Source organism: Rhea americana, unplaced genomic scaffold (assembly GCF_003343005.1).
Source record: "Rhea americana isolate MKP2758 unplaced genomic scaffold, rheAme1 scaffold_402, whole genome shotgun sequence".
Lineage (NCBI taxonomy): Eukaryota > Metazoa > Chordata > Aves > Rheiformes > Rheidae > Rhea > Rhea americana.
This window is the reverse complement of record NW_028186538.1, coordinates 26,818-47,322: the sequence shown is the minus strand read 5'-3', so window position 1 is coordinate 47,322 and position 20,505 is coordinate 26,818. Positions and strand designations below refer to the sequence as shown.

The 20,505-nt window shown below is 37.1% G+C and overlaps 2 protein-coding genes across 16 annotated transcripts in view; one reads left to right on the top strand and one right to left on the bottom strand.

Moving 5' to 3' along the window:
• The window catches only part of CSNK1D (casein kinase 1 delta), a 42,115-nt gene that overhangs the window by 3,026 nt on the left and 18,584 nt on the right, over positions 1-20,505 (bottom strand). For 2 of the 15 annotated variants that reach the window (XR_014896984.1, XM_085314373.1), the window contains 2 exons: positions 19,209-19,271; positions 16,786-18,099 (listed from right to left, as the gene is read on the bottom strand). The exons of 1 other annotated variant lie outside the window; for it this stretch is intronic. Coding sequence is in view for 9 of the 14 variants with exons in the window: in XM_085314373.1 (XP_085170499.1) it covers positions 19,254-19,271 (18 nt within the window). In the remaining 5 variants the exon portion in view is untranslated. 12 more of the 15 variants (XR_014896985.1, XM_085314374.1, XM_085314362.1 and 9 more) reach the window with 8 other exon arrangements.
• On the top strand, positions 4,501-12,557 carry SLC16A3 (solute carrier family 16 member 3). Its single transcript, XM_085314361.1, has 4 exons — positions 4,501-4,723; positions 5,107-5,250; positions 5,633-6,400; positions 7,714-12,557. Exons 1-4 carry the CDS (start codon positions 4,501-4,503, stop codon positions 7,998-8,000), a joined length of 1,422 nt encoding a protein of 473 aa, XP_085170487.1. The 3' UTR covers positions 8,001-12,557.

Genomic DNA, 20,505 nt, shown 5'->3' with positions numbered 1-20,505 from the left:
AGGCGCGCGCGGTAGCTCGGCGCACTGCACGCGGAGGACGGCGCCGCGGGGCGCTGCACGGCGCCGCACGCCCTCTGGCCGGGCCGCATTGGCGCTGAGCGCGCTGCTATCGCGTGCTAAGACAGTTTCGTGCTCCTTGAGAGAAATTCTGTGAATCTCTGGCATTTCATTCCGGATAGAACAAGTGTGCGGACAGGTAGCTTTTAACGATGATTTCTCCAAAGAGCCACCTGCCACTGATATGGTTTGGATGTAGTTTATTGTGTGGGTCCAGCACTGGAAGTCTGTGGAGAGAGCAAGCATCTTTTGATGGCAATAGATTCAGCAAAGGAGATTGTCCAGACCTCTGTGCAGGAAGAGACACAGAGGTGGATGGCAACAAGCCATTTCTTCCTAAAGCTGACTGTTGCAGTCCTGCACTACTGAAGTCACCTGCAGAAACTGCTGGCTGGTATTTTTCAACAAAACATGCTCGTGCCATAGTGCTTATTTTATGTCACCACTAGATGGCTCAGAGAAAAGAAAAAAAAATCAGATTTACTCTTCTGCCAACATTTTAAACATTCACTCCATCTGTTCTTCTCCTATTTTGGAAACACTAGGAGTGATCAAAGCCCCTTCACCCTAAATTCTTGCAGTTTCACATTTCTTACTCCTGTTACTCATATAATTGAGCTGAGATACTTGAATCAATATTTTCCTAATCTCAGTATTGCAGAACTGTGTCAAAAAGATATTACACTTTGTGCATGTACTCTGTTACCTGTTACTGCTTTAAAAAAAAACAAAATCCTTTTGGAAGAATATAAACTCAGTACTTTGGCTTGGGTTTTAGTCCAGTTCTGGGTTCCCCAGTACAAGAGAGACATGGAGCTACTGGAGAGAGTCCAGCGTAGGGCTACAAGGATGATCAGAGGGCTGGAGCACCTGCCCTCTGAGGAACGGCTGTGAGAGCTGGGCCTCTTCAGCCTGGGGAAGAGAAGACTGAGGGGGGATCTTATCAATGTGTGTAAATACCTGAAGGGAGGGTGTCAAGGGGACGGGAACAAACTCTTTTCAGTTGTCCCATGTGACAAGACAAGAGGCAATGGGCAGAAATTGAACCACAGGGAGTTCTACCTGACCATGAGGAGGAATTTCTTCACTGTGAGAGTGACAGAGCGCTGGAACAGGTTGCCCAAAGAGGTTGTGGAGTCTCCTTCTCTGCAGATAGTCGATATTCAAGGCCTGCCTGGATGCAACCCTGTCTAACATGCTCTAGGTGACCCTGCTGAGCAGGGAGGTTGGACTAGATGATCTCCAGAGGTCCCTTCCAACCTCACTGATTCTATGATTCTGTGATTTCACTCAGAATGATTTTGACCATGTTTTGATTTAAAAAGGCATAGCTGAAGTTTTATGTATTGGGGGTTTATATTAGCAAACCTTTAATATGGATTATATTGTCATCTGGTGGGTGGACAGTGGAAGAGCAGGTAGGTAGCAGAGCAGCTAGATGGACTGTAAAGCTGTCAAACAGCAACAGTATGCTGATGTCCCACTTCACTTCTCACAGTACACCAAGTTTTCAATGAACTTCGGTATTTAATACTTCTTTATTTACCGTATTACAAAAGCCTTTTTGCTCTTTGTCTGGATGGAGAAAAGGCATAACTGCGTATTACCAAAACATTTCTCCATCTCTTTTTTTTTTTTTTTTGATAAACTAGTTAGATGTTTCCTCCCTGGAAAATTCTTTATTTCTCCAAATACTATTTGTTTCTATATTTCAGATACAAATTGAGACCTGGATTTTCAAATGTAAGCAAGAAAGGTAAAATGAAATAAATTTTCACAATAGTAAAGTTCAGTAGAGGTTTAGGTGCCTTTGGGTTGAGGGCTGAAGTTCCTAAATAAATACATAGCAAAACATTCAAAGGGTATAAAGGAGATGAGGTTTTTGGAGAATTCTAGATAATTTAGTATTACCAATCAAAAATCATTATCACAGAGTGCAGTATGCATGTGTATCATACAGAAGTTACTGGGAAAACAGTTTTGAAGAGTGGACGCATGCTCTGTGAGGAGGGCTTGCAGAGATGAGGTCTGTGTCTGAAGACATATATTTAGAGGCCCAAAACTGGCGACAAAACTGCCCAGTTCAACAAAGCGCACATTCTTATGGCAGTCAGCAAATTAACCAGACACCTAGAATCATGGCACTGATTTTAGGATGCTTAGTTTTATTATGTTTTCTGTTTCACTCCATGTTTAACCATTTTAGCGTCTAATTGCATGGAGTTCAGACATTTTGTTATCTGCTTATATTTGCAGAAAACAAGAGGTGAAGCCAGTGGTATGAGGCTTACTGTCCTTGAACAGCCCAGGGGCACAGATCAGCTATAGTCATGGCTAGGTTTACATCTGGGTCTTGTATATGAAGTTGTTTCTTCCAAGAGGCAGCAGTGCTGGTTTAAATGCCATAGTAAGTACCTTCATTAAGGCCTATTAACAGTCATGCAGTCAGTGCTCAGTTATCCAGACAGTGAATCTGCATCAGCAATACTGTGTGTCTTACACAGTCTGATCCAGATTAGATCTGTAGGAATTACACGATTCGAATAGATTGCTATTACGATACTGGGCTATACTTTTCAAAGCAGAAGCATTTCTTACTGATGGACATCTCTGATGTACAACTGTGCTTGAACTCCTCTTTTAGGTAGTAGTATAGTGGAACGATGACCCAGTGGGAACAGTCATATGTATTTTGAACAAATGATCAAATTTTATATAAACAGGGTTGATTTGACGCTTCACTTCATATTTTCAAGGCTTCTATAATAAGTGCATCCTACAGAAACCTAACTATATATGCAGAAGCAGAGAATGCATCAAATCACATTTGACAGGAGCAACTGCACATTAAAAAAATGCCACTAGGTATTAGAAAACTGCTGCTCATTATTTGTCAGCAGTTACTTCCGTCTGCTTCCAGCTATCTGCTTTACTCACACGTATTTCACTTGTTTATAAACAACTTGCTGTTTTGACAGATTGGCAGCCCTTATGCCTCCTCTATTTTTTTTTTTCGAAAGAGCCTTTCTTACTTTTTTGCTTTAAGCTCAACGTTTTAACTCTCCTTTCTGCCAAGCAGAAGAGGCTTTTCTATGGCCCTGGCCCTGTGCCTAAAGGGTAGCAGTAAGCCACCAACCTAACTTCAGGGCAGCTGCTCACCCTGAAACATGCATATGAAAAGTTGTGGGAAAACTGCTTTTAAGGTTATGTTTTAGATGAAACTTAGTGTCTGAGAAGCCCCTTGTTTTCTGAGTTACTAGCTATCCTTTTTTTTTTTTTTTTTTTTTTTTTTTTTTTTTTTTTTCAACTGTGGAATATTATGTTTATAAGTATACTGTTATCTTAAAGTACATTACACCCTGAAATATTTTAAAAGATAGATTTTTTTGAATCAAGGATGCTACTGGATTTTTTGGCCATTTGCTGGCCTGTTCTTCTAGCGCAGATGCTATATGCATCGAGAAGGGGTTGTAACTGCATTGTGTGGATCTCCCTGCTATTTCGCCATAAAGATGCACTTCACTTGCCTTTTCCAGTGACTTTTTCTCAGCATCTCTCTCTCCCCCCCTTTAAAACTGCAGCCTTACTGCATAGTACATAAACACTGGCCCAGTAAAAGATTTTATTTTGTAGAGTTTGTGTCTGTATGTGGAAGTTGTGAAGAGTAAGATTCAGCAAACATAATACTGGGAAATTATATTAATAAAGTAATAATAATAGCAATGGAAAGTATTACTTTAGACAAACTGAGATATTGAAAAGAGATTGCTGCAGTTATTAACTATTTCTTCCACAAAATTTTCCCGAGAAGATTTTCACTGTAATTTAGCTTAGGCACTTACTGATGCATAGAAATTGATAGCTTTTCAGAAGCTTTAAGGTATCTGTGCATTAGGGCTGCACTGCTGTCCTCAGGAAGGAACAAAAAGCCTGGGTGCTATATCCGCTGTTGCAGCAAACACTTGTGAGACACCAGCAGTTTGCATCCAGGCATCTTAAGTGAATAATTCAGCAGCTTCACATAACAAAGTCTTGTAACAAAAATCCCCCAGACTTTAATGCAGTAGTTACTACACTTTTATGAAAGCCAAATTCATCCTTAACCTGCAGTAATGTCTACAGTTTTCTGTGAAACAGTGGTTTGGTTTGGTTGAAGTTAATCAGTTTTGACTTTGAAAAAACTATGAGACAGTCATTTAAAATTCTACTGTATGGGTCTCATTTGTATGCAACCTTGCAAGTTTTAAATTGACAAAACAAGGAATAGTTAAAGTAGCCCCATGTCTTCGATATTTATATTTAAAATACTCTCATATCTTGTTTGTAACTAATGGTAGAATAGCATCTACCTTTGGGTAGTTTTCTTAAGACTACTGTCCCAATGTCTATAGCCTGTAATTTTTTTTTTTTTTTGATGTCTTAGGAACACGCTTGAGTTTCATCATGGGAGCTGTAGTAGCTGATGATGGTCCATCTGGTGTTAAAGCCCCTGATGGAGGCTGGGGCTGGGCTGTCCTTTTTGGCTGTTTTATCATCACAGGATTCTCCTATGCCTTTCCTAAGGCAGTTAGTGTCTTCTTCAAAGAACTTATCCGGGAATTTGGCGTTGGATATAGTGACACTGCATGGATTTCCTCCATTCTGCTGGCCATGCTTTATGGGACAGGTAAGTAGTTACCTGTTTTTGAAACAGATTGCATGTAAATCATACAAACATTTACACTGGGAATCACGATTGCATATCATTACTAGTGCAAAATTAAGGCATTTCAAAGAACCACTGCAAATCACATGAAACCAGAAATCTAAGCACATCCACCTTGCATATAAAATTAAATCCCTGTAACTAAGTAGGTACTAAAGATAGTGAGAAAGGAAAAAATGCATGGTATTCTGAAGATGAAGACAACTAACTATATGACTAAAGAGAAAAGACTGCCCTCCCAGGTTGTCCTGACAGTGTGGGCAAAGTATGGAAAGAATTGCAAGCCAACATAAAAATTGATAGCAAAAATTGGTTTATAACTGTAACTTGTTCTTCTTGTCCAGGTCCACTCTGCAGTGTATGTGTCAATCGCTTTGGCTGTCGCCCTGTCATGCTGGTGGGTGGCCTTTTTGCATCAATGGGGATGGTCATAGCCTCTTTCTGCACGAGCATTGTTCAGATCTATCTAACTGCAGGTGTGATTACTGGTAAGTAGAGTGCATGGTTGAAAAGGAGCTAGCTAATGTTTTAGCTTTTGGTGTGAAGAATCATGTAAATGACAAATCTCTATACCATCAGGAGCATCCAAATGGCCTTTTATAAAGATACTGGTTCAATATGGAATGGACTTGTCATACTTATTTTTTATGCATGTTATTTTTTTCCAGTATGTTCAATAGCCACTGCTATAATCAGTGACCTGTATCTACAGAGTGTAAGATAATACAGAGGTAGAATTTCTTCAAAAGCTTTGTTATCTTGGAATTTTTACATCCATTTGAAGTAAAATTGAATCAGAAGAACTATAATTAGAGATTTCCTATAGCAATATTGCAGGCCAGTATTAATTTTTATGTATCCTTGTTACAGGTTTGGGTCTGGCACTCAACTTTCAGCCTTCGCTCATCATGTTAAACCGCTACTTTGACAAACGCCGTCCTTTAGCCAATGGGCTATCTGCTGCTGGGAGCCCAGTGTTTCTTTGTGCCCTCTCACCATTGGGGCAAATACTACAACACGAGTATGGTTGGAGAGGAGGATTCCTTATCCTGGGTGGGATGCTGCTCAACTGCTGTGTATGTGGAGCACTAATGAGACCTCTGGAGCCACCCAAAAAGTCTGAAGTTACCAAAGAACTTGATGAGAAGAAAGTGAAGAAAAAGCTTCTGGATTTCAGTGTATTTAAAGATAGTGGTTTTGTAATCTACACGCTAGCAGCCTCTATCATGGTGCTTGGCCTTTTTGTGCCCCCAGTTTTTGTTGTGAGCTATGCCAAGGATTTAGGGTATCAAGACACAAAAGCAGCTTTTCTTCTGACTATTCTAGGATTCATTGATATCTTTGCTCGGCCTGTTTGTGGAATGGTAGCTGGTCTCAAGTGGGTTAGACCACGATGTGTCTACCTCTTCAGTTTTGCTATGATTTTTAATGGCTTTACAGATCTTATGGGTTCCATGTCTGTTGATTACGGCGGCCTGGTGGTCTTTTGCATTTTCTTTGGCATTTCTTATGGAATGGTAGGTGCTCTTCAGTTTGAAGTTCTCATGGCTATCGTTGGTACTCAGAAGTTTTCCAGTGCTATCGGTTTAGTTCTCCTGGCAGAAGCTATGGCTGTTCTAATTGGTCCACCATCAGCAGGTAAGTATTCCATTTAGTTCAGAAGTCAACATCATTTGCATTGCACCTATTTATATAAATTGTATGATAAAGGGGAGAAAAAGAAACAACATGAGTCACTCAAAAAGTGTATGCTTACATGACTTTTTGTAGTTACAATTGGATGAATTCTGTCTTTGTCTTGGGCCTATTTTACAATTGGTTGAGTTGCCACCTGGAGATGCTGCTCTTCCTCTACTTAAAGCCTGCACTGAAAGCCTATCTTACTAGTTGATGGCTAATACTATATGAGATGAATTTCATACACACACAGTGAGTAACTTTTATGAAGGTCAGATATTTTTGGGTTTGGGATTCAGAATATGAAATCTGTCAATTTAGTTCAGAAAGTACTGAGATAAATTCTGTATCCCCATGGTAGATTTGAAGGAGGAAAAAAAACACTCCAGAAGATGAAAAGGAGGGAAAAAAAAAAAAAAAAAAAAAGCTGTATAAGGAGGACTAGGAAACATTTCAGGAAGGTAGATTGACTGCTTCTGTTGCACAGTCCCACAACCCAAGACTAAGGAGACACTACAAAATACTGCAAATTTGCTACTAAGCACATAAATTTTACACAACACTGAACTGAAAAAAATAAAATTCACTGCCACAGAATGCTGTTTTACACCAGGCACCTAAAAGCATCAGGTATCTTTACTATGACAGAATCCTTTCTGGAGCAAAACAGTACTATGTGTTACTTTTTGTGATATTCAGGTTTGGAGTGGAGCTCCCTCCACACACTCCCTTCTATTCTTCACCTACACCCAATTCAGTGAAAAATCTAACTTAAACAAAGCATCAGAGAGTTGGTCAGTTGCTCCAGACTGACTATTTAATAAGACTTAAATTTTAAGCAAACTGATTGCCTACACAATGCAGTGCCTGCCTAGGAAGGGAAGAGGAGGTTGGGAATGAGAGGAAGCTGATGATACAAATCTTGGTCTGAAATGTTTAGTGCTTGTCCCATCTCTTGCACATGAAGTCTAGGTTTGCTTCATTCCAGCTGAATTGCGTAACTGTGTGTGTGTGTGGGGAGGAATGTGTGTTTCAGATTGTTAAATAGTTCCAGTGAATGCTAGGCTGACATTGAAGCAGTTGTGAACTCTTCTGTTAAAAACTTGTTAAAATACAATTTCAGAAACCTGGTTACATAATCAGGGTACTTCTGACCACCAGTCATTTACATGCTGTCTTTTTTTTTTTTTTTTTTTTTTTTTTAAGAAAAACAGATAAAACTTAATTGTAAGATAATCACTTTTGTTAATTACCTGGAATGATGTCTTTTTCAGGAAAACTCTTGGATGCAACAGGGAGGTACATGTTTGTTTTTATTATTGCTGGAATTGAAGTTACCACCTCAGCACTCGTATTGGCTTTAGGAAATTTCTTCTGCATTAAGAAAAAACCAGAAGAACCACATACAAAAGAAGAAGCAGCAGAAAGAGAGGAATTAAACAAATCTGAAGACAAAACTCCAGAAGATGCCAAGGTGGACTCGATTGAAGTGGAACAGTTTCTGAAAGATGAGCCCGAAAAAAACGGGGAAGTTGTTACTAACCCTGAAACATGTGTGTGAGCGTGACAAGAAACTGACAAAGCATTCAGAAAAGAGTCAAAGATTTTCAACACTATTTATTTTAGAAATAGAACTAGTTTAGGGTTGGGCTATCTGCTTCATTAACTGGAGGCCAGACAGCTTATCAGGTTACTCTGGGAGCTGTTTTGTTAGACAACCTTTTATCAGAAAATTAGCTTTATCACTAAAAGGTGAAGCATTGTGGTTATACTTTTAATGTAAACTATCCAGATTTTGTAAACACAAGTAGAGTCCTGCTATGCATCACCAGAAAATTCTCACTTGGAAGAGATATATAGGAAGAATCTATTTTAAGTAAAGTGGAATTTTATGTATGTTTTCAGACAATATGGGTGGAATTGTGTTGTGCAGCTRAATGTAATTTCCCTTTCTGTGTTCTTTGTGAAAGGGAAAGAGTTTGAGATGGAGAAAAATCTCAGGAACTTACAGGTCTCCATTAGGTATTTGAATTTCCTACTTTTTTAGATTTTTAGATTAATTGGCTCTGCCCTACTTTTATTTTGGTAATACTTGTTCCTTTGATTTATGCAAATGTATTTCTATGAGTTTTGTCTAAACCTGTGATCTTTGTAATTATCATCTGAAAACACTGTATACTGTCCTCAGCAGATCACACAAGTGGTATTCCTAGGTAATACCAAGAGAAAATAAAATGAGCAGAATTGATTCTGACAGATCATAAGCAAGCAAGGTTAGTTTATAATCACACAGTTTTCAGTACTCTCTCTGTAACACAGAAAAATATTAAAAATAACATTGAAAAGACAGATACTAGATTTAGTAGAATCTTCTTAAGGAGTCTCCATTTTGTATATAAAAAACAAGACAGGTTTCCAGATCATGTTTAATGAGACATACTGATGTTGGTTAACTTAGAAAAAAGGACTGGGCTATTTTGAAACATGTTGAATGTTAAAAATGCAATGTTAGCAACATAGGAAGGTCTTAAAATGTTGCACTTATTTTTTTTTTTTTTTAATTTGCCCTATTTCCCTATCATTTTGCTTGGTCTAAAGAGGTTCAAGATGCTATTCTTGTTGGTTGAGAAAAGAGGATGTGATCAAAGTTGTTCATCACATTTATGACAGCAGTATGTAAGGACCATTCAAGAATGGGGTCTGCTTTGCCACTCATTGCACAAACAAAACAGGGAGTCTCCAGTCTTTTAATCTTCTCCAATATTGGGACAGGCAAAGGAAGTAAAACAAGCAGAACAGAATGTAGTGACACCACATTTGAAGAAATGCAAAAAGGAAAAATATTCATTGTGAGGACATTATCTCAATAGAAAAAGCAAATAAAAGGAAAGGATCCTATATATTCTATTGTTCATTCACTCGAACACATTGAAGAAATTTATACAATCTTTTTTATAAAATCAAGCTACAGCAAGCCACCTTCCAGCTATGTTTATAAAAAACTCCAGGCTTTATGACTGTAGTAACAATTTTCAAAACAAGCTCAATTGTAACTTACTTATTTTTTTGCTGATAACAAAGGAGTACTGGTTTTGAAGTGCCAAAATTGTTCAACTTCTCTTAATAATGAAAGCTATGAAACTTTGTAACAATTCAAAATAATAACATCATTCGTTCTTTCATAATAGATCATTTTAGCAGAAACATTCAGTAAATCCAAAACATGTGCCAAAACATGAATCATTCCCTAACCAGCTTCCATTCTAGTAATTTCTGGAAACCGGTTTTGCATTGTTAGAACAAAACTTCCACAGATGTTGAAACCTTAGGTTCGTGAAGGGGTTTTTCTTGGACTCATTTTAAAACAAAATAGATGCTGTACTGAATAAATTGTTTATACTGCATAGATAACATTATTTTAAAATATTTTTGAATTAGCAGCAGGAATTGCTCTGACATGTCCTAATAATAAGAACTTAGTCAAAGAACTTGGTTCTGGTTTGCCAAAGTCAATGGAACACAATGATGCTTGTCCCAGGAGGCCACCATATGAAAGGGGAAGAGGAAAAAGGAACGCATAGATGAGTTTATGATATCCCTGGAGGCTGCTTCAAACGTTACAATAATCAGATAATAATAAGGCCTGATTGTGCTTTCAGATGGGAGTTCCCTGTTCTGTTTCAGAAAGCAAAAGCTAAAAGCCTTTCCAAATGTGAATTCAACCTCTCAAATAGTCATTTTTGTCCTACTGTGGATTTTAATTTCCATATTCTTTTGCTAGAGAATACTATACTGTTATCATAGAATTAAATGGTTTATTGTTTTTGCTTTAGGTTTTGGTACAATTTTATGTTTCAATAAATCCTGCAAGTTGTCCAGATCTAACATTTCTTAAATTCAGGCTTGTAACTTATTACGCTGACCTGCTAGACTACAAGACATTTTCCATGCATAATGCCTTTGCAATAGTTAAACTGGAACCAGGTAGTGTTAAGTTACAGCTTTATTTGATTGGAGTGGAAGAAGGAGTCATTAAGAAAAGGGGAAAAACATTTCAACCGGACTCCACAAATAATTTCTAAAGTAAATGTAGTGCTCATGGAAAGTGCCTCTTTGGCCTATACAAGCTCTTTCCCTTGGCTAAAGGATGGACTATTCTGAGTAGGCCTACCAATGTTCTTGTGCTATTTTCAGCGTAGGCCTACCAAAAGATTGCAGCATTCTTGGTATCTGGAGATGCTTACTACATAAGAGGGGGACTGAATCACAAGACTCTTCTTGACTGTAAGAAATTGGCTTAGAATTTAATTTGCTAATTAGTTTCACACAGGCTACTGAAATAATATAAAAAAAATCTTTTACTTGTTTTCATTATTTACAAGAAGTATCAACATGGAGAGGAGAAACTCTTAATGTAGATCTCGTAGCAACATCTAAACCATCAGACTTGAGCGTACTTCTGACCTGTGGAGCCAGTCAAGCTCCCAGCCTCCATCCTATCCCATTTTGGGGTGACATCCAGATACGTGCTAGCTCTCCAGTCCTCTTTCCCTCTGTTGACTGGAGTTCCTTGGCAGGAAATCCAGTGTGCTGATGGGAAAGAAATCTTAAAGCATGCCAACTAGATCCTCAGCCTGGAAAACTGGACCAATATGCTAGGCCACGCTGAGGCATGTACCCACCACTCATACGGACACAGCCACAAAGGCCTTTATGTTGAACTTCCTCCTTCCTACCCCAAGCTGTAAAAAGCTGCAGTAATGCCTAAGGTTCCCAGTACTATCTTAAAACAACAGCTAGGAACTGTATTACGTTTAGAAGGAGGAGAAGATTGTATCACAACCATTCTCTTGGTGGCAAGACTAGCCAGCTCCATATTAAATTAACTCTGCTTATTGCAAATTCAAACAATTTCCAAACACAAGGAAATACTCTTAAATCTCTTCACTTTTTCTTAATGGTATTTTAATCTCTGCACCATTGAGATGCAAACCCCTTAGGTGCAATTTCTGATACGCTGTGTTCTTTCATCTGTTTTGGGAAGGGGGTGGTCTGAGTCATAAAGCATTGCCAGGGAGATGCTAGCTGTCTCCAGCAGGGCACAAAAGCTTAACAGTGCCTTGCAACAGCTACGCGAACAAACCTTTGCTTCATCTTTACCTGGTTACAATTCTTTGATTGGAAAACTGAATGAAAAGGACAGGTAATTACACAACTGAATCACCAAACATCACAAGGGCAGTATTATGACTTGCTCTGGCATCTACATCTTACACTACTGGAACAAATGTAATTTCTTTAAACATATAGTTCATGAACCTACTTAAGAAGCCTGTGAGGGAAACAATCTAAATACAGAGATGCAAAAAATCCAAGTATAAAACAGTTAAAAAGTCATTTTCACAGATTATTTCTCTGAAACTAACAAATGGTCTGTTCTCTTAGTGCAGAGGCTAGTGTAATTTTTAAAGCTTTTCAGATCTTTGTACATTCTATAAATCGTGTACTACAGGATTTATGGTTAAAATATTCTGTTTTATTATTTAATAATCTGCCCCTAATTTCCTTATGCAAGAGGAGTGTATGTGTATACATGCCTGTAACGCACAGAGTATGTAAATAGGTATATGCATGAGTGTGTACGTGTCTTTCTCTCTAGATATATATACATCAAATATATGCAAAATACCAAGTAGACTGGAAGAGTGGTATCTTGCATGTTCAGTAGGCAAGGAGCAACGCAGAGTTAAAAATATTTTTTTCCTCCTCCTATACAGATTTTTTTTTTAAATTTCTAAATAAAATACCTTGTTCCTACTCAGATCCCACAAGAAGTCAGAATGAAAAATCATAAAGCGATGCAGCTGACTGTTTAGAACGTCACTTCTCAGATTTTATTTTTCTCCAGTTCTTAAATACATTACAGCAAATTTTCAGTAGTACCTGCTCTTTGAGCAGCTAATTCCCTAAAGATAACAACTGACAAAAGCATGGTATGAAGAATTCGACAGATCTTATACTTGCTAATATTAAAACCCATCCAAAAAAGTACATAGTAGGCAATGTAAAATCATTCTCTGTAAAGAAATGAAAAAAAAAACAAAAACCAAAAAACAAACCTCAATAGACTCGTGTTTACACCTTTGTTACCTCCCAAAGAAAACGTTTAATTTGGCAGGCAAACATAAGCAGAGGGCTTTCAGGAGAACACACATTCTTTCAGGTTACAAAGGTAAGTACCTACAGACCTGTGTCTATCTCTGCTACACTTGTCTCTGGGATTATATAAGTACACTTTGTTTTCTGCTGATGAGATGACATTTGTTTCCTGTTAACGCACTTTAATGTAATGTGTACATTTATATTTAGATGTGCTTTTTGCCTTTCTAGTAAACTGCTGCAAATATAGTGAATAAATATATTTTGGTGTCAGGAAATAAGCTTAGAAAAATCTCTGCCTTTGTTTAACACTCAGATTTACAAATTGCATTCTGTAACACACTTTGATTTGCACATGCTCAAATAGTCATACAAAAGCTCAGTGCGCATGGAGAAAAAAAAATAACAACAGGTGCACTGAGCTGATAGGCAGCCAAACTTTATTGCAGGTAAGGGGACTGCTTTTGCAATGACCCTGAGTTTTGCTGACTCCAAAAACGGAAACAGACGTGGTCTCCTGCTGTAAATGATCCTGAAGATCATTTGAAAGCAACAGCTACTTAAAAATAATAGCTATTGATTTTGTGGTGCTTCATGGAGAAATTGCTATCCTTGTCCTCTGTAAAGTGCTCCAGGTTTTGTTTGTAAAATTTTAAAAATTTTAAATTTTTTGCTTTGACTTACAAAGCATATTTTGAATACTGACTTGCTAGCAAGCTGTCTTCATCTTTAAGTGATGCTCTTCAGCATGCACTTTAGTACTTGAAAGCTCCTAAGAACATAGCCTAAGAATACATTTGTTCAGAGCTTTTTTCAATCCTACTGCTCCCCAGCTGAGACCGACTCCTCAAAGTATAGTTTCAAGGCTTCACCCAAATAAATCAAAGTTACCATTTCTCTTCAACCTAATAAGATTTGCATTTTGTTATCTAGAAGTGTGGGTACTTGTAAAATTCTCACCTATTGTGCCTAATTCTAGGCACCTCTGCTGCAAAATCTTAGTGAAATCTCCCCAAGTCTTAGCTTCAAGTTTCTCTGTACACTTTTACACTTTACAAGATCCTATGTTTAGTTTACATTAAGCAGACATTTGAGCAAATGTATGATTACTTTTTTTACGCTGCTTTGGCTAAACAGATGAGACTTAAGGCTTAATCAASTTCTTGGAGAAGAAACATCTAAAGACTTCAGCGGTTTCTTTGGCAGCAATGGGAATAGCCTGACAGACAGCAAGAGTTCTACTTTTCTTTTGCCCTTTTCAGTGCTTCGTACAGCAACTATTTTGCTACCCCACTGACCAAATTAAACCACGTCCTGCTAAAAGAATGAATGTTGTCAGGTCAACTGAAACAACAGAATGTGTTAGTATGCACTCAGCACATCCTTGAGAACTGAAAAAAGTATGGTACAAAGGATTGTACAAACCTTGTGCTTGTTAACATCAAATCTCATCTGAACAAATACGTGATAGGTAATATAAAGATCATTTTCTAACAAGAAGTGGAAACATCCCCCTTACCAAGCAAACAAAAAACGGAAATCCCAAATAGACTAATATTTTCATCTTTGTTACCTCCCAAAGAAAAACTGTAATTTGGCAGGGAAAAGTGCAAGTTTATCATTGCCTCTGGCACTGCCAGAGCCTGGAAGAAGAAGGGCCATTCACTACAGAGGAAGAAAGGAATGACCTGAGTTACACAGCTCTTCCTCTACTGCTGGACTCCAAACAAGAGGAAGTCAAACTGGTGAAGGAAGGTAACCCACTGATATTTGAAGAGTAAACAACTAACAATAGTAGAGGCATTGCATATAAGAAGTACAGCTTTGGAATATATATCTTGATGGCTTTCTCAGCTTTCTTGTAATAGAGCTTGTCTTTGGGCCAGTAGGAAAAACGTGCATCTACTGTATAATTCAGGGCTCTTAAACATCTCTTGTTAGTGGCACAATATGTAAGATCAGCAGTCCTGCATTTGTCTGAGGAGGAACGGAAAGCTAGGAGGTAGACGGAGTGAAAAGCTACTTACCTCTTTCTACAAGCTGTTTGTTCTTGGACCAATCTCAATACCTGCTTCATCATCTCAGCAACATTCCAGCTGGCAATTTTCTCACTACCCCTAGATGAATGCTTTGGAGCAGTAAAAAAATGAAGATAGTCTGACTCTTCTCTCTACTGCTGTCTCAAAAGTTAAAGGCTTTCACTGGAAAACTCTGAAGTCAATAAAGAAGCACATCTAGATTTTAATATTTAAAATGTCTTAAATAATAGAAGACTTTTCAGTCTTACTGAAAAATGTGGCATAGGATTCAATGATTAACAATTAAATGTCAGACAAACCTACTGATAAAATACAATTTCTTAGCAGTGAGAAAAAATAATCCTCTACTGTTTGGGATTATGGGAAATACCAGGATACTTGCAGCTCTGATTCAAGATAAGGTCTGTAACTAAACCGAATGTTTTGGCTGGTTGTGGGGTTAGGACTAGACACTTTCCTCACAGTTCATAATGTTCCAGATGAATTCTTTTATTTACCCTGACGTATCCTGGATTGGTCACAGGAAAGAGACATGGTAAACAATCGGAATTAAAGCTTAATGCTTTAAGATGATATAGACAAAATCTCTTTTCTCCGTGTTCCCATTTGTCCATTGTGCTTATATTTCTCAGAACTGGATCTCATTCATGTATTTTGAGTCAGGAATTTTCCCACAAATTAGATTAACAAAGAACACTTTTTAAAGTGTTCTTTTAAAACATTCTCTCTTTCTCTTTTTTTTTTTTTAAGATTGTGTGGGTCATAGGTATAGAACTCATCTCAATTTTCTGTTGTACCTCTGCTTGCAATATGCAATTGTTTGGTCAAAAGAACTGAAACATATTAGTCTTATTGAATAATGCAAATGGTACCTAGGTTCATACAATCACTTACATGCAGACAATATACATATAATGCTAGTAAAAGGTACTTGAATGAACCACAGGGATAAGGACTGTTCTTAATAATGAACAGTATTGAATTTAACAGCAAAAACTTCTTTTTACTAGCTTGTCTCATCCTGTGAATTTTAGAAACTATTTTGTTGTTGCAGGATTAAGTTCACAGTAGATTTCTGACTGTATGTCTCAGTACTATTAAAAAAACCATCAGTGTTCATTTTTTCGCTCAGTATTTTGTCTACACAAAGTGAGTACTGTTAGATGTTAAAAGAAGGTGCTTTTGTAAACCCAAGTTAAAAGAAGAACAAAAAATATCTTTTTTATTTCCAGGGATTTTCATTCTCTTACAGAAAGAAAAGGATTATTCTTGAAATGAACCCAAACACTCCACCCAGTGCTGTACCCATAAATCCCTAATTTCACTGTAAAGATTCTTATTGGGAAATTCTACTTCTGAAAGTGCTACCTTTGACAGTTTCAATGGAGGAGCTGCCATTCTGAGGCCTGGAGTGCAGGGAAAGCAAGATAACAAACAGTTGTGCCGATGATACCTTTCTCTACTTGAGAATGAAGAATGAGAAGCCTCTAAGTTCAACATGGCTTCCTCCATGGGAGATTTTAAATACTTTCATGAAGTTAACACATGGAATGCACAGACTCTCTAAATCCGTTTACTTTGGTATATCTCTTAAAAGTACAGGATTTATTGTCAACTATTTTTAAGGTACTTGTATCACAAAGAATTCAGAGACTCAGATACCAGGGTTATGTACAACCGCAGCACAGGTGATATTGTCTGCATTAAAGAACATAGTCAATTTTGAATGAAAACTATGGGGATAAATTAATAAACCTTCACCTTTTAAAGACCTGTAATTAGAGACCTAAAGGGCTCCTGAAGGCCTATCTGTGCTCAGATTTTGAATAGACTTTTGTGGATTACGTGCCAAAAGCAAAGACTTTCATTACACAGGGCAKTGCAGGTAAAGTTAAGTATTCTCCTCTTGCCAGCTTCCCAGCAATACAATATCTTGCCTGGTAAAACAAAGTCTTTGCAAAAAAGACTTCCAGAACAGAAGCAATATCCAAACAAATAAAAACTTTTAAAGAAAAAAAGACTTGCTTTCTGTGAAACAAGCAATGAATACCTTCTTTTTCCCTTGTGTACCCTACCTGCTGTATTCTGACTGTGACTACCAAAATCCTTCAGTGAAATGTTTAGTATTAACACAATTTCTTCAAGTGCTTGTAATTGAGAATGTTCTTTATGTGTACAGAAACCCATTAAAAAGGTAAACAAAATTACACCAAGGAAAGAGTAAGGAGTCATCGTGAGTAAGTAAGTTACACCAAGGAAGAGTAGAAGTCATTATGAATGTATTTACACAATTGTTAAAGTACACAAATACAGTGGTAGTACAAATGAAGTGCTCTGAGCTTCCATTTCCAATACACAGGTTTATACAGACAGTCTAACTATTTTCCACATGATGGAATTTAACTATTATGAAGGACAAAAATTGCCCACAACTGAGTACAAGTCTAGAAATCTGCAGTCAATTTTTTAGTACAGCAATCTAATGTTCCAGATACAGAGGGAATAAAGAGGCTGCCTTTGAAAGTCCCTCTAACAGTACATATTAACCACAGATACTTACAAGGAAAGCACAGTGAAGTGTAGAACTGTTCAAATGGTAGTGCACATGCCTAAAATACTGAAGTTTACAGTAACTCAGGAAATAATTCTGTTATGCAAACTTACCTATGGATCAAACTCTTACGCTTTTCCACTATACTCTCCCAAACACAGTTTTCCCCAGTCAGACCCAGAGTACACACAAGTGAGTAGTTAATGTTCTGAAAACCTCTAAAGAAAAGTGACTAATACTTAATATGTAGATTTTTGAGGGAGGGAAGAATTTGCAAACTTTTGAACAATAAATATTACTTTTAATAAAACTTTGAAGGTCAATAAACCATTAAATAATTTGTTTTCAAGCAAGGAAGAGTTTCTTGAAATAGCTAACTTTTCAAACAAAAGCTGTTTATGTACCTGCAGTTCCAGCACGGAACTTCCTATTACTTCAGTGATATTAGTATAAACAGTACTTCTGATACTGTTCCAATTACTATGAGGACAAAATATCTATTATTACTTTATGAGACTTTTTACAGTAATAAACAATACAAAGATTCTCCTATATTCCTGAAGAAGGACATTTGCCATAACACCTGCAAAATTTTTGGACAGCCTAAGCAAGCTGTGTCATTTATTCCTAGTTAATGGCTAAGGATTCTAGAAATACCAGGTTGATTACGATTAAGAATCAAAGATGGTACATACCTGAGTTTTGACAGTTCTCAGGATTTCACAGCAAGAATACTTTCTTTAGAATCCCTTTTTGAGTCTTGGCTTGAAACAGAAGGCCAGAATCAAAATTTTCTGAACATGCAGATGCTAAAGCAAACATACCAATTCTCTGGAGACTCTCTGGCAACATTCATTTTCCACTTGCAATTCCCTCCAAACTAACCAGCCTCAGAGTACAAGAAACAAGACCTTACCCAGAAAAAAAAAAAAAAAAGTCTGAAATACAATCCATTTTCTCAAATATGGCAGAGAGATAAGACAAGCTTTCTACCTCTAAATCCCTTAAATACCAGTCTTTCACTTTGTTCTTCATAACCTTTACAAATAAGAAATCCATTATTTCCATCTCTACTGTTCTTAGATTCTCCTGCAGGATGTTTAATCCTCTTCTATCATGCAGAAGAACAAGTATTAAAAATTCCTTTGTGTTACATGGAAAGCTAAATGCAAGTGTGAATGAAGACAGCAAACAACAAAATATAACTAAATTTTTAAAATTTCATGAGAAAAATCTTCTCATTCAGAATGGGATCACACAATTAAGTGAACAGTTTAAATGAAGTCAGATGGTTTTGATTCATTTATATGTTCCCTGCCAGACTAATTTTTTTTTAAACAGGAAATTTCAAGTCATTGTCTTTAGTTTAGGATTGCGTATATTCTACATTTTTAAATCAGACAAAAGCAAAATAGAGTTCTTTACAGAGAATTAAGCCAATAATTTTAGCAAAATCATACAAAAACTTTCTGAAACCAAGTAAAAGATTTATAGTTACAATAGAATACTAAAAAGGGGTGAAGTCTGCCGCCTGTGGAGGGAGAATTGAAATGGCCATCCAATAACAGGCGGTCATCTCTGTAAACCATCTTTCTTTTCCAGCCCTGTTACTACAAAGTTCTCTTAAGGTCATTGGGTTTCTGGCAAAAGCGTCCTGTAATGGCAGCTGCTGGAGTCTGTCCATGTTCCTCCAAGTGCCTTTTAAGTCACATGGAGAACTCCAGTTGTAACGTTTCCACTCTAGTTTAGGGTATTTTTGCTAGTAAAGCCATTGGCAACATAGAAGATCAGCCATGCATTATCTGCCCTCCATGGCAAAACAATTTTCATCGGTGCACAGCAGACTGGAGAACACTGGTAGTTACCCGAGCAGGAATCTACCGAAGCCAAAAACAAGATAAGATCAGTACAAGTCCTTCCCGTTAACATACAAATGGCTCTCAACATACTTTCACATGATTTGTTGCCAAAAAGTGCGTGAATCTAAAATCCAGTGAACTAYGTAATGTTTCACACCCACCTGTAGCTACATGAAGTTTCCTCTATCTTCCTCCTTTATTGGAAGTTAATATGGAAAATTCACCTTTCCAGACAGAAGGGAGTTTTTGAAGAAAAAGTAAACAGACATAAACATGCACACAAGAAAGAACAAACCAGATAAAAACAAAACTAATGTGGAGAAAGAGAATCAATGAATACTAAGGCTGAAAAAAAACCAAAAAAAAAAATCCCAAGGTGAGGGTGAAAAATAATTATTTTAAATGGTGTTTTGTTTTTGCTTTTGAATAGAACATCGTGTTAAAATGCACTCTGAAAGTTTCCATAGCTTGACCTATTTCAGTAACACTTTCACTATGATAGTGAAAAACAATCACATATCAGTGCAATTTAAGATGTGAGAAATGTCAAAGTAGTTAAGTTAGTATTAATTTCTAGTTGTAATAGCTACAAATAGTAAAGCATATAATATAGCAAAGGTTAAGCAATGCAGACACAGCCCTGAGCAGACTGGAACCCACAGTTCTCACATACATGAACTTTTCAAAGTATTATTTTTCTTTTAATTTTTAATTAAGGTCTGGCAATTGGGCTATAAAGTGTTCATCTATCATTTAAAGTTATAAACTGTTTAAGAAGCAGCTTGTGCCAAGCAGCCAAGCACAAAAAGCAGGAGAAAATCAAAGAGAAAGAGCAGGATGCTTCACCAACTAGAGATATAGGATTAGTGCAAGCTTAAGATTTATAGAGAAAGTGAGGTAGTAGATAGAGTATACAGCGGAATTTAAAAAGGTACAGAAAAATCTCATAGCCTTTTTTTTTTTTTTTTTAATAAAAAGCAAAGCAAAGAAGAAGCTCCTGAAATATTTAAGAAAGCATCCTTCAGCATACCAAGGTTTGGATTCCAACTGAAACTTACTGCTTCCCTGATGAAACCTGCTATTGATAAAAGCAGAATGGACTAAAATGCTGAAAACTGCACACAAAAAGGCAGAAACTTCTACTGCAATGATCAGTGGAAAGGAGTTTATACATCTAAACCCAAATCTGTCCGTCTTCAAGATGCTCAATGTTCAAACTATTCTCATTCGTATAATTGATCTGAATATTTTTAACATGACAGCTCATAAGAAATGGAGAAGAAAAATAGAACGGTGAAAAATTAATAATGCTGTAGTAGAACATTCCGTTCATGACAAGATAGAGCCTCATTTGAGTTATGTGGTTAATTAGTTCTTTGTAAAATATTTTGGCTTTACGATTCTGAAGCTTGATCTGGTTTTGAATGGATGACAAACTGTTGCATGAGCATCCCTGGA